The sequence below is a fragment of the Anarhichas minor genome, unplaced genomic scaffold (genome assembly GCF_050575085.1).
Source record: "Anarhichas minor isolate MPS153535 unplaced genomic scaffold, ASM5057508v1 ptg000033l, whole genome shotgun sequence".
Lineage (NCBI taxonomy): Eukaryota > Metazoa > Chordata > Actinopteri > Perciformes > Anarhichadidae > Anarhichas > Anarhichas minor.
Window position 1 is genome coordinate 10,628,914 of NW_027466479.1, and position 14,748 is coordinate 10,643,661.

At 40.4% G+C, this 14,748-nt stretch overlaps 1 protein-coding gene across 1 annotated transcript; it reads left to right on the forward strand.

The window, feature by feature from the left end:
* Nucleotides 1-668: 668 nt before the first annotated feature.
* Nucleotides 669-6,826, forward strand: LOC142965457 (transcriptional repressor scratch 1-like). The gene is made up of 2 exons (XM_076106387.1): nucleotides 669-792; nucleotides 6,060-6,826. Exons 1-2 carry the CDS (start codon nucleotides 669-671, stop codon nucleotides 6,824-6,826), a joined length of 891 nt encoding a protein of 296 aa, XP_075962502.1.
* The last annotated feature ends 7,922 nt before the right edge of the window (nucleotides 6,827-14,748 follow it).

A 14,748-nucleotide genomic window follows, 5' to 3' on the forward strand; every position in this document is an offset into this window, starting at 1 on the left:
AACCGGTGGAAACTTTTATTCTCTCTTCTCTCTCTGGTGCTGTCTCTGCACGTCCGTTCAGTGGCGGTGGGCTGTGTTGTGGCACGCGGAGAAAGGAGAGAGAACGGGCTGTCGTCGAGGGGAGCTGTCCGGTGCTGAAACCACGAGACTGGCAAAAGGTGCACGCAAAGAACTGGTTGACTGGAGTTCTCCGCGTGCTGAAGAACAACGGTTTGAAAAACGGTCGTTTTTCCTTTTGAAGCAACGGAATAAAACAAATAGCAAGAGAAGAGCGACGTTTTGTCTTCGAGCAATAGTCAATACAGGAACTGATTTATTATTATTTTTATTTTTGATCTTTTGTCAGAGGAAAACAGACAATTTCTTTACCAAGACCAAACAAATCAGTCTGTATTTGTAAGATAGGCTAAATGCAGGTATGCCAAATCATAAGGAACTGAGGAGCGCTTGGTTTGTCTGATCTTTAAAAGCCATGTCTCCTCTCCACTTTCAAGGCTGTTTGATTGGAGGGAGCGAACGCACATAGTAGCTGAAACCAGGGAGTAGCCCACACTGTAATTAAAATCAGGCATTTCAACTATAGATTTGTGTAAGGCCTGAAGTGGGTTGGAAGACAGAAGAAGAGCGCTTGTTTATTGTATAAGTGTCGGAGCAACTACTGTCCCATCATGCCTCGCTCTTTCTTGGTGAAGAAAGTCAAATTGGACGATTTTTCGGCTGCAGAGCTGGAGAGATCATATGGTCACAGTAGAAGAGAAGCACTTAGTCTACGATTCCATCATCATGACAAAGGTTAGTCACCCTCCCACACGCACATGCACACGCACACGCACACACACACGTACACATTCTGATTTCTGATGACTCAGTGGTTAAATAAACACAATCTTAAAGTGAAAATGCGAAATTTCCCACTTCCCATATAAAGATGTTCTCATATATTTTTGTGTGTGCAAAAGATGAAGACAGCTAATATTTGATGTTGATATTATGTCACCAGCATACATGCAGTGGGGTTTTCTGTTTATTACTGTACTCAAATCAGCATCTGTGAGTCACCCTCCAAGATTTCAACAATATTGCGAAGCTGCATTGACTCTAAATGGTTCCCACGAGCTGCATAATCCTGGATTCACAAAACACAATACAGAGTTGGTGAGAGTGGGAAACATTGGGTCAAATATTTAATATAAATGATCAAGTATTGATGAAATACTTGCCCAGCATTTCTGAACAGATTTATAGATGCTCTTAAATGTTGTTGTTTTTTATTCTGGTGCAACAGGAGCTTTCTGCACTTAAGGGTTGGGACTTCAACCAAGGCAGCAGTCTTTTTATGTGAAAGCTGCATCAATATTTAAAAATGAACCAATAGATAAAATGACTACTCTATGTGCTAGAGGAGTTGCTTGTCCTCATAAATCAACAGACAAAAACTGCCCATCTTTGCAGCTTTATGATGCTTTTTAGCCTCTTTTAGCTTATCTTTCTTTTCTTTTTACCGGCGCTATTACTGGAATGGGTCACTGCCTTCATCCCTCTGTCTTCAGCAGCAGCAGGCAGCTGTTTTTAACAATTAAGTCTGATAAACAGCACCAAATATTAGACAACAGCAATCTGGGGAAGAAACATGGACATCTAACTAAATTGCCAGATGTTTTCTTCTCCAGGAGTTAAAGGAGACCAAAACAGAGCAAAAAAGGAGAGTGAATGTTGGGCTTCTAATTTGGTGGCTAAAAAACACTCCAGACTCCAATGTGATGATTATATTGCCCTGCGTCTGCAAAAATGTGTAAGTAGGCAATTGTTAGGTCACAGGTTGGCCATATCACTTTTATTAGGCAATCATTAGCTTGGGTTGTATTGACGTCAGCGTGTTTCTGCCCCCTAGTGGCAAAGAAAATGAGTTAATGCAGCTTTAAAGGACTACAGAGGAATAATTGTGTCGGTCACACAGTACAGGGAGAAGTGTGCAACACAGCTGGTGCAACCTGGTTTTCACATTGTACCAAGGTCAAATGTGAGATGAAGAGATCCCAGGTGCTCTGGTGACAGGATGAACAGAGAAACATGCAGCAGCAGCAGCAGCAGCAGCAGCAGCGGGGCGACAAGCATGTTAAGACTGAAGCTGCTATCTCTTGTTATAAATATAACAAGAGTTTGACTGAAGCAACTGCAGCTTGTTGCACACACACACACACACACACACACACACACACACACACACACACACACACACACACACACACACAAATACACATAAGAGCGTACACGCGCTGCTGTGTTTCTGTCAACTCGGCACATTTCCCAGGCAGCTTGCACAGCTGAGTGCACAGCATTACACACACACACACACACACACACACACACACACACACACACACACACACACTCACACACACACACACTCACACTCACACACACAGAGGACACAGTGAGTGACCTACAAGTGTCCAAAGCACACAAGTGTATGTCAGTTACTGCTGGTTTGGATCAAAAATTTAATTGTAGCTTGCAGCTTTTTTTTTCTCTCTCTTTCTCTTTCAGTTTCTCGTTGCTTCTCTCCATCTCTTTGCTCTCTTTCCAATTCTCTGTATTTCGAAGACACATAAAAGAGGGATGGCTTCAGTTTGGCAGAGTATTTTAATCTTTAATAAGCATTTAGAAGAGCCATCAGCTCTAATGCTGCTAAAGTGCTTTGAAATTAATACAGAGTTGACACAGCTAGACAGAGACGGAGACAGTTGGAGAGAGACAAAGACAAACAAACAGAGACAGTACGCAGACGTTGAGACGTTCAGCAATTACGGCTCACAACACACTTTTTTAAAAGCAGGAAACTGGGAAACCGTCCTGTTTAATTGGCAGGGATCATAGTAAAAGCTTCTGTGAGAAACCGGCACTACAGAATGTGTTTATATCTTAAAGTCTTGCATCCTAAACCGGGGATGGAGTATGCTTTTTTTTTGCCACCTGTCATTCACATAGGAACAACACAGTCTGGTGCCAGTAGCTTCACTGCAGAGTAAACAAATACAGCTAGAGAAGAGCTGACATGATACACACTGAATACTGGAATAACATGGGATTGGATTGGAAGTTATTTTCTTCACCACGAGTCAAACTCAGGTTATCTATTCTATTGGGCAGGTATTGAATTAGTAACAGATTGTGGTGGTGCATTCCCACATTGAATCAAATGTGCATGAGGTTAGATCCCTTTTTTTTTTGCCACCCTATGGCCATATTTTCAGTTTTGCAAACAAGCATTTCCTATAAATGCCAACCTTAAGGAGAAACGTCAACGGAATCGTGGTGGGTCATTTCATCAACACCTAATCCTAACTACAGCAGGATGTAGTAAACATTTCTTTGGCACCATGGACACAGCTCCAAATGAATGGAAATGAAATACTTCAAATCTATTTAATTTGATTTATTTCGTGAAAAATATGTCTAATAACAACAAAAGGCTAGGTTTTTGAAACGAGTGGCAAGAGGAGGGAGAAGAGCACATGTAAGTGGTTCATTTGCACTTTTCAAACTTTCTTGTTCACTTTTCTACAGTTGCCAACAGCAGCTCTGTCCAGTGGTGGAATGTAACTAATTATTTCCCTAAGTGATGTGCATAAGTAAAATGTTGAAGTAGTTTTACATTTTTATTTTATGTTGCTCTTTACTTCCATTTCAGTACATTCAGAGAGAAGTATTGAACTTGTTACACCGCTACATTTATTCAATCGCTTTAGTTATGAACATCAGATGTTACAAAACCAAGAGGAGCTCATAAAATGTGACGCATTGCTTTTCTGTTGTGGCCCACCAAACATTAGCTACACGTTGACAGATTACATTAAGTAATAATACAGTGTGCTTCTTTTACCTTTGCTGATCGTACTCTTTTTACTCAAGCAACATTTTGAATACAGTGGAGCTGTTCAGTGTCCACCAGTACAAGTCTGTTGTTCTACTGGGAAGCTGCCAATTTGAGTGATTATGAGACTCTGCAACGTCTCCAAGACGAGAGCTGTTCTTAGTCAGCCAACTTAATAAGGGTTAAAAATGAACAGTGGTCATATTTCAAAGTTACTCATGCTCTATAAAACAAGAGACACACACACACACACACACACACACACACACACACACACACACACACACACACACACACACACACACAAACACTTTGTTCCAGAGTGCAATGATTGAATATTCATGATTCATGATTTTTTTCTCTCCCCCCATCTTTCCTACTCCCCGTCTCTTGCCTCCACCACCCTCCCTCTGTCCTCCTCTATTACTCCATCTTAATTTAATTCAAAGCGTTAAATTAGCACGAGCGCTTTATACAGCATTACCAAACCACCAACGACCGCCACATTGGACGTGACATCACTTTCACTCTGCCACAACTCTTATCCCTGCCCCACTTCGGTCTTTCTTTGGCATCTCTCATCTCACTGTGCTTCTCTTCTCTTTCCTCTCTCCCCCTCTAACTATCTATCTGTGTCCCTTGTTCTCATCATATTATCGACCGACTTCTGAGCCTTTCTCAGAACTGCATCATGAAATTATATTACCAGCAATAGTATCTCCTCTGCTGCCTGTGTCTAAATGCTCACAGAGTGCTAATTGAAACGGAGAGCTATTGATCGGCACAGATCCACAGGAGTCATGTCTGTGGAGGTATTAGCTACCAGTCTCTCCTTGTGTCTGTTGGACTTCAGCCTGTTGAGTGTAGAAACCAATAATAGAGATAATAAAGCATCTGACATCATAACATGGCAACAAATAATTGATCAGACTGGTCAGGAGCTGTGTAAAAATATGCCGGTTGATTAGGAATGAAATACTCAAGGAGACTGAAAGGTCAATACACAGTTCTCATTGTCAGGGTGCCCTTAAGCAAAGCACTAGACTCCCAGCTGCTGTAATAGAGACGATCTCTGTACAACAGTTGACGTTTTGACAGCTCAGAGGTGTGACTGTGTGCAGCCGTAGACCTGTCAGGAAAGGTGCAGTTGTTGGTGAGACAGTATGCTCACTGAACCCTTCTCTGAAAAATAAAATAAAGATTTCCCACTGAGAGGAAAGTGTCTCCTCCTTGCTGGCAAAGACATAAAAGCACTTTACTACCACTATAAATACCTCAACTTCCCCTGCTTCTTCCCATCTTCTTCCCTGCTTTGCACCTCTTTCAAAAATGGTTGTGTTTTTAGACAAAAACCTCTCACAGTGTGGGTGTGTCTGGAGGAAGGACTTCTCCTGTGTCCACTTTTGTCTTGTATGGATGCAAGTGTTAATGGGTTGTCTTAACAAAAGTTCATCTTAAAGCATAATGCACATGTTGTTAATGTGATCCTGGGGGGGGTCCAATTGAAATCTAGAAACCAGAGACGGCAGGATGTAATCAGTAATGTTATCAGGAGACGACACATGAAGCATCTCTCTGAATAATGAATGAACTTCAGTGAATGAGTTGGATTTGTGGCCTGTGTTTTTACAATTATGAAATCTTTTTAATTGTATCGGTAGCGGTGGATACATTGAGACTCTGGACATGAAAGTAACTCACTCACAAGGTTGAAGCACTAATGTAGCCTGCCTGTAAAGATATCCAGTTTGGCTAACAGTCGGACGTACAGGTTGTGTTTGCCTGCCAAGCGCTCTTGTGGCCTGAAAGAAACCTAATACTCAAAAACACAAAAGTTTGATACAATCAGAGATGTGGGCCTGGTCATACAGAGGCAGCAGCATACCATTAGCACTGCCTTCTGCAGTGAAAGTGATTTTGGGACGTCATGGGATCCACAGGATGCCGAAAAAGTAGCATTGCTAAAAAGAGCAGCTCCAGAGCAGCTTGAGTTTTTTGTTACAGAGAGTCTCGTTAATACTGACATATCAAAGACCAGGAGAGAAGGATTCTTTTTGAGTCTTTGTATCACTTTTGTAGCTCTCATGTAGCTTCTCTGTAAAGATTTTCAACCCTGTCAGTTTCTAATTTCCAGTTAATCGTCATGTCACGGTCAAACGATTAACCTCTTCCCCTCTCTCTTCAGGCTATGTCAGCGATTATCTGAGTCCATCTCCTTATGATGATGTGGTGGAAAATGACTCATCGGTCATCTCTAAAGTACCCTCCCCTGGCCATCCGTCGATCATCTATAGCCGCATTGACAACACCTATGCTGGTGATATCCACGGCGATTCGGACCAGCCGGACAGCCCGCGGTCCGAGGTTTCATCATCAGCTGAGGGATACATCAACGGGGACGCGGCTGTGAGCGAGGGATACACGGTGGACGCGTTTTTCATCATGGACGGACGATCGCGGAGGAAATCCTCAGAGAACCCCAAAGGGACCATTCAGAGGCACACCTGCAGCGAGTGCGGCAAAACCTACGCCACGTCCTCCAACCTGAGCCGGCACAAGCAGACGCACAGGAGCATAGACAGCAAGATGGCCAAGAAGTGCCCCACATGTGGGAAAGTCTACGTTTCCATGCCCGCCATGGCCATGCACCTGCTGACCCACGACCTCAAGCACAAGTGCGACGTGTGCAGCAAAGCGTTCAGCCGGCCGTGGCTGCTGCAGGGCCACATGCGCTCGCACACGGGCGAGAAGCCGTTCGGGTGTGCGCACTGTGGCAAAGCGTTTGCTGACCGGTCAAACCTGCGCGCTCACATGCAGACGCACTCGGCCTTCAAGCACTACAAGTGCAAACGGTGTGACAAGACGTTTGCGCTCAAGAGTTACCTGAACAAGCACTACGAGTCGGCGTGCTTCAAGGGGGCTTTCTCCCCTTTGAGCTCACTGGGAGAATGATGGACTCAGAGAGGTTTACTTTTTTTGTTTATTTAAATCAGATTTCACTGGCCTCACTCCCTGCTTCTCCTGCTTTCCCCAACAAGAACAGAAGTACGCCCGCGCACTGCAAAGGAGGAGTGTTTTCTCTGCGAGCATCATGAGGCAAATGACAAAAAAACAGATTGAGGGCATGTCCCTTTTTTTTTAATCAAGATCCCTCCTTTGTCTTCTCCTTCCTCATCTGGAAGTGGAGTGAAAAGTTTCCGATGCTTGATATATATTGCCACCTGCTTCGATAGGATACGTAGCCTTTTGAGGCTGTTTTGAGTATCTGTGAAGATAAATAAAGCACAGCATATCTAGCTCATCATTTTTGAAGATACCTAGATCTATTTATGTCCATATCTATCCTCGTCCCTCTTTTATTTTTTAACTCATGACAAAACAACACTGAAGCACAATTCCTCTCCCATCTCTGTCTTTCTGTGACAGGAAAATCACAGGAGTTTTATGCATGAATCACATCTTCAGTTTTCTTGCAAAGAGATTTAATGAACTTTCCTATTTAATGTTTTATAGAAAAAACAAACAAACAAACATTCATAATCTAAGGATACATCTGGTATCACGCTTTTGGTGAAGCTGACCTCGGACTGAACCTATAAGGAGATGAAGCTTCAAAACAAAGAGAGCACACAGCATTTGTTCTCTGCAAGTAAACAAAATACTTGCACCATTTATTATTTACACTAGTGGCATGCTTTGCCTCCTGTATACTGTGCTGGCTACTGACACATTCACGCTGAACTGTGAGGGCAATTTAATGAATCCTTGTATGTCAAATTACACCATTATAGTGGGAAATTAATGAATTAATTATTTGGTGATTTTTCTTTACACTAATGTCTTGAATGGGCAAAGACAAACAAGCTATTACATTTTCGGAGTTACTTTTGGCATTTTTACTTAAGTCGACAGCAAACAGTGAAATTTGAAAGGGGATTAAAGGGACAAACTGGACTTCCAAGGCTGAAATGTCCCACTGAGCCACCAGGGTATTCCCTAAAACCTAAATCTGATGTTATTTATTTTTACTTGTCAACGTCGGACGAGGATACACACATTAAAAATGTCCTGATTTTCCTCAAAAGGTCAAACCTTTCCCAAGTGTTGTAAGATTGTGTTTTTGTTGCCAGAGGGCCACACAGTATTCAGCTTTGAAGTCTTTTTTATGTTTCTATTTATTGCCTAATTTATTTATTTATTCTTATGTTTTTGTAGATGTATTGATTTTTGCACTTTACTTTGTTATATTTTGCCTTTGTTACAAATATGCCAAAGCATTTGACACTTTCTAATTACCGAATACCTTTTTACTTTTGTCTGCCACTTTAATTATAAAAACTACTGCATGCAAAAAAAAATAACAATAGCCTAATAATGGAATCTATGCCAATTTTATGAATCTTTGGGATGTTTTGCCAAACCTCTTAGATAACAGGCAAATTAAGCAAATTTCTGTCTTGGGCAATATTTCATTCATATCCAATAGAGCAATAATGCATGATATTTTTGATGAGACGTGAGTCATAACTGCTTGTAACATCTTGATTTTTTCAAGTACCACTATTCTATGTAGTTATGAGAAATGGAATTTCAGGGAGTTAGCAAACCAAGTTGGTGTTGAATATGGAGGGTTGGGTTAAGAGCTCTGTATTATGAGGGATTGTGGCACTGTTGTGATTCTTTGAGGCTTTCTCCAGTGACTTCTGTGATTGTTAAGTGTTTGAACAGATCAAATCAACGAGAGCAGAGAGTCAGTTTTCTAATCTCTGCTGATTTAGTGTGTAATATTAAAATGATTGCCTCCTAGTTATAGTTCTATCTTGGCATCATTAGCTTGTTGACAATTATGTTTGTAGAAGTATTTGGAGCTGTTGGGGCTTCCAGGGATTCACACAGACAGCACAACTTCTTTTAGGTAGAGGGCTCTGGGTTGGGTCGGGACGGGTCTTTTTGTACATGGTTTATGCACTGCCTGCCTCGTATTATTATTCTAAAATATTGTAGAAAGTAGAGGGTACTTCCGTAGGCCTCTGGTGCTGAAACGTGGATGATAAACACAAACCCAAAACAAGAACGATTGAGAGTTTTGGTATTTAGTGTGCTCCTGGTTTGAATTGCTGAGAAGGTGAAACACAACTTTACACAACAGCTGTGGTGCTGAACCTGGGGCTCTTTGACCCTCAGTAGTCTTGAGCAGGTCCCTGCTTGTGAGGTTTTAATCAGTGATGAAGAAGCAATTTGCTCCTTTGATTTGGTCAAAACCAGTGAGCTCTCTTCTCACTTTGAACCTCATCAAAAGATCGGTTTTGCTCCTCGGCTCTACACAAGACATTCATTCACAAACGTCATGTGAGGAGTCTAGAGCGATCGACACTCATCCACCGGCACAGTTTTGGTTTGTTTTACTTACCATCATCTCGAGCTGTTGTGAGGTTGTTGTGGCAATGCCCACTGCAATTATAAGGAGAGAAAGAAGAGAAGACATGTGGTCAATATTTCAGCACCAGAGTGCATCAACAAACACTTAGATTCTACTATGAACTAATGTAGCCTCCTATAGCCACAAGCTAGTTTACCTATTCTTATATAAAGCACTTCCTGTTACGAATTATATCTTACAACTTTTTTTTTTGTTAAAAGATAGTAGCACAATGAACGACTTTAGATTCAGGTAGACAATGCCTTGTATGTAGATATAACAACCTCTTTCTCCTTTTTCTACTATGGTGAATCAAAGGTTAAAAACAACAGCAAAGACGCTGACATGTCCTTAAATAACATGTGAAAATATGCTTTACAATGACACATGGTATAAATGGACACATTCATTACATGTAGTGTCATTTTTCAACATATATGTGTGAGAGCATCTTCATCACACCTTTTTTAAGAGTGAATGAAAACTCAACTATTTTGCGGCAAGAGGCCTTGTAAATAAGCACTGATGTGACTTTGGAGTCTGATTATTTCTACAGATCTGTATAGAGTGACAGTGACCATGATGATGAGGATGATGATGGTGATGATGGTGATGATGGAGATACATTTTTCTGGAGCTTCCTGCTTTGTTTTGAGTTCTTCCTCTGAGGTTTTTTTGGGACCTCCAGTGGTGGTTTGAAACAATGTAAAGCACAAAGACAACACTGGGCATTTTGTTTCACTTCGTAAATAAAAACTAGTTTAAAAAAAAGTCACAAGATGCCTTTTTCTTCATTGAACCCTTCACATGTAATCACCATAAATATTTTGCAAGTATTAGTGGTAATGCACATCAACATGTCTATTTGCTTTTGTTATTTATTTCTAAGGTTTACATTTTCTACGTGTCTACACTACTTTAAAGGGGAATTCTAATGATTTGATTTTGCACTTCTCTAAGTCTAAGTGCTTTGAGCTAATTGCTAATGTCAGCGTGTTAACATGCTCACAATGAAAATGGTAACATGTTGATGTTTAGCATTGGTTACCATGTTCACCATCTTAGTTTAGAGAGCTACCGTGGGAGCATTTAATAATTAGCACTAAACACAAAGTACAGTTGAGGCTGGTGAGAATGTCATTAGTTCGGCAGGTAGTAAACCAGAACAAATTAAAATTTTGAGCTGACGATGGCAACCCCGATGACATCACTATGACATCATCAGGGTTATTTTCTCAGACTTGACAAAGCTCCTCCAGAGCCACAGAAGACATTTTAGTCTCCGGCTGTTTTCACTGAGTAGTCCTCTTGAGGATGAGTAAACCGACCTTTAAAATCAATGGAGTGACCCTTTAAAGAAAGCATTTACAATTGCATGAAGTCCTTTCAGAGTGATCTTAACAGCTTATACACATGACATCCCAAGTCTCTTTACTTGCGTCTTAGTCCCTCCCACCAGGGATGCATGGAGGAAACCATGCGAGGAGAGAGGAAACGAGGAAATATGTTTTAAGAAACATGAGACCTTTCCTCAGTTGCGTCACGTGAAGCGACGTCTGTTTCTGATGACGGTGGCTGATGATCACAGCTGGATCAGTTGTCAGTCGGCTTTAACAGCTGGAGAGACTTTTGAGAAGTTTGTGTCTGTTCACATGATCACTGTACTTAATAACAGTAACTAATAATACTAATAACTAATAAAGACACACAGTTATCTTCACTGCCAGAGTAAAGGTGTTGTCTCTCTGTTAACAAACTGTGTTCTGTGTCCTGTTTATAAGATCAGGATCGATTTCTACCGGCGGAATGTGTTCGTCTTATTTATGAATTATTTGCATCTGTACGTTTTGAAATTCAGATTGTGACGTCATTATTAATTAACCCAGAATATGATTATTGTTTCTCTTGACTACTGGAATTAATTTATTAGGCTCCATGTTTCAGGTTAAACTTAAATTATAAAACTCATCAAACCCGACACTCAGGAATGATCAGCCTCATGTGACTAAATGATATGATGATAAATTATGTAAAAAGCTCTCTCTGACTTTCATTGTATCCATAAAAGTTATTGAGGGAAATATCAGATCACGAAAAGACAAATCTTTGTAATAAATGAAGAAAGTTGTTTGTGGTCCTTTTGTTGTTCAGTCTACAATGAACATATATTTTAATGGTGAATCAGAAAACGAATCAAATATAAAGCTTGAGTTTAATCTGTGATCCGTCTTCACTGTTTACATGAAAAAACTTGAAAAAAATACTGAAAAAAACTTGAAAAAAATCGTATCAGTTCGATCGGCTGCAGCGTCCAATCACATGACTGATGAACAATGAGGGGGCGTGTCAGCCGTTAAAACACTTCCTGGAAGGCTGTTCTCATGCGTCCTCGCTCATGGCTCCTCGGAGATCCCTCCTCGATTCTCGATGCTCGCTCCTGCGAGCTAAATAAGAGCTTTGGGACTGCGGTCAATATGGCGGCGCAGAACAACTTCCGGTTCAAGCGAGGAGCGAGGAGCGAGGAAATGACAATTAAGAGACTTGGGATGTACCCCCGGTGAGTCCTTCAATGCAGAAAACTCTGTAGTGTTAATTTATCATTAGCATGGGCATAATGTAAACATGCTAAAGTGGCCATGGATAACTTATCATTATGAAGTAAACTTAGATTGTACAATGTAATGGCTATATAATAAAGACTCCATCAGTGTTCAGAATGGTTCTCTCATTCGCCTCACTTTCACTTTGCAGTTCTATCTGCCACCATGTGTGGTCTCCTGGGAAAATCAAGGCTTGATTTTTGGTTGAGTGTCTCAACCATTGCACAACCAGCGATTACAGTGCTTTCGTTTGCTCTGGTAGCTATCAGCTGCTATCCCCAGATAGCGGTAATGGCGGATGGTGGAACAACAGAGTAATTTCTGTTGTAATATTACTGTGTTGTTAATAAAATGAGGGAAAAAAACATTGAAAACTTTAACTGATGAAAGAAAAAAAACAAAACCCTGTTGACAGAGGAGGACAAGAAGGAGAGTGATGAAAAACGATGTAAATCAAGAGTGAACCTCGGACGGGCATTCACTCGATGGAGAGAGCTCGAGGACCTGAGAGCGTTCCAGACTGACATTCAGTTGGCATTCTTTCTACTCAGTAAGTAACAAAACTTCACTTCTTATTGGCCGTTTTACATTTATCTTAGCTATGCGTACGCATACCTGGCCAATAAAGATGATTCTGATTCTGATTCAATGTGTTATTGGTAGTTGCTAGTCTCTGAGGAAAACGGAAAGCGATCCGGTTGTCTTTGCGACAGCGGCAACAACAAAAATACTTTAAAATGTTACTGGCCAGTTTAGCAGTAATAATGAAATACTTTTTAAAAGTTTCTTAAATTACGTTTTTGGCCTTTGTGATTTCATTACTTAGTAAACAGTTAATTAGTGTTTGTAACATTTTTTTTTATTTCGATGATTTGCCCCCAGCATGAAAAAACAGATTATCCTTTACTTTCTCTCTCTCTCTCTGTCTCTCTCTGTCTCTCTCTCTCTCTTTCTCTCGTTTCACCCTGTGGCGACTGTGCAGAGGTCAAAATCTGCAAGTGACTCTGTGTGTGTCTGTGTGATTTTAATTGCTTGTGGGTCTCATACAGGAACAGGAAGCTGATGTCGGGGAAATGTCTTTAACCTTGAGACACAATGTGTGTACATGTATATGTGAATGAGAATCATTTGTTTTATTATATGTAATAATTTTTAATTTGCTGTATCATGCAGTTCAATGTTTTGGTAAAAAAAGTATTATGGTTTTAAATATGGTAATTGAAGCTTTACTAGATACTATATGTTTAACTGAATGTATCAATATACAACCCTGGTGTGATAATCGTGACATGTTGCTACTGTTGATGATACAGCTGCTCTACAATTTTAATTGGCCAATCAGTGAGCTTCCACATTAAGCAAAATAACCAAAATGAAAACAAAATGCAAATTGGCTTGTGAGCACAACACGGCATAGAAAATGTACAGTATGTACAGTACATGAGTTACAAAACAAATTACGAGTTGCTGCCACCATGTGTGCACAAATTGATTAAAGAAAACTTTCAATATAATCAAGTGTTTCCATGTTTTCCTGAAGGGGAAGTGGGGTTTTAATCAATTAGACTGTATAAAAGAAAAGGAGAACAGTACAACAACAGAGACTACAGCCATTCCCCGTCATAGTGTGCCTTGATTTAATTTAATTTCTTTACACTGAACAGCTTGTTTTCACAAACAAAATTTGGCTGAGAGTCAACATCTTTCAAATACAGTATGTAAAACCAGTATATTCTATCTAGTTGTCCCTGTGTTTTCTGTCTCACTTGTTGTTGCTGCACATTAATGCAAGTCTCTTTTTCTTTCACTCTATGTTGTTATCATTAACAAGACGAAGAGTCGACAGCCATAGCAGCACCAACATGCTGACGTTTCGCAGGTGAAATGCTTAGCATGTTAACCATTTTAGTTTAGTGTGTTAGCATACATTGGAATTAAATCCTATCATCTTTATTCAGATATTTATCTCTAAATCTTGAATCCATTATGCACAGTTTACCAATGTTAACCCACCCATCTGGTTTCATCATACAACAACACCCCACTAGCTTTAGCTCCAGAGCTGATTTAGCATGACGAACCATCACAAATGCACTCACCAATGATACGTATTAAAGAGGGTCGCGTAGCACAGTAACTGAGATCCCTATTGGCCACATGTAGGATCCCATTGACTGTGATTGTCTACCATCTGCCAGTATTCACCTCTAAAGACAAATGACCCTCTAATAAAACAGGTATCTGGTCATCGATATCTTTAGTAGCAATAGAAGAAAATCCCCAAATGTACTAAAGATATTGATCTTCTTATAATGCCTTTGGTCCACTAATGATACTAATTCTAATATTCACTGGACCTGAAAAAAAGTCTTCCTAGATATAATAGCCACTGTCGATGTGTGTGTATGTGTTTGTGTGTGTGTTTGTTTCATTCAAACATCCATGAAATCCATACTAGCATTATTTCACTTTGTGTTATACTCCACACCGCATTACAACCGCCTAAACCAGTGTGGATCCACTGCAGTTGGGTTTAATGGAAGAGGAAATACATTGAAGACATTAGAAATGTTGTGAACACAAAGCTGTGGTGTCCCTACACATTACTTGTTGAAATCTACAGCTCAAGAGTTCACTACATCTTTCAATTGTAACATCTTGAAAGCAGAATGGTTCGATTGTAACAAGTAAGCCTTGAATGTGTCTGAAATAAATATCCCCTTGCTAGTGGTGTGGTTTCAGGTAGCAATGTTTGTCAGTGGTCCAAATGTCTCAAGAACCATGTGACGGATGTCCCTGAAATTTTGTACAGACATTCAGCAAATTGACAATTGTGATTTTGATTGAAATCTCCC

Bases quoted from the DNA above. Each gene is read 5' to 3' on its own strand.
- LOC142965457 (XM_076106387.1), top strand. From the start codon at position 669: ATGCCTCGCTCTTTCTTGGTGAAGAAAGTCAAATTGGACGATTTTTCG. The intron at 793-6,059 runs GTTAGTCACCCT...CTCTCTCTTCAG, and splicing joins ATTCCATCATCATGACAAAG to GCTATGTCAGCGATTATCTG.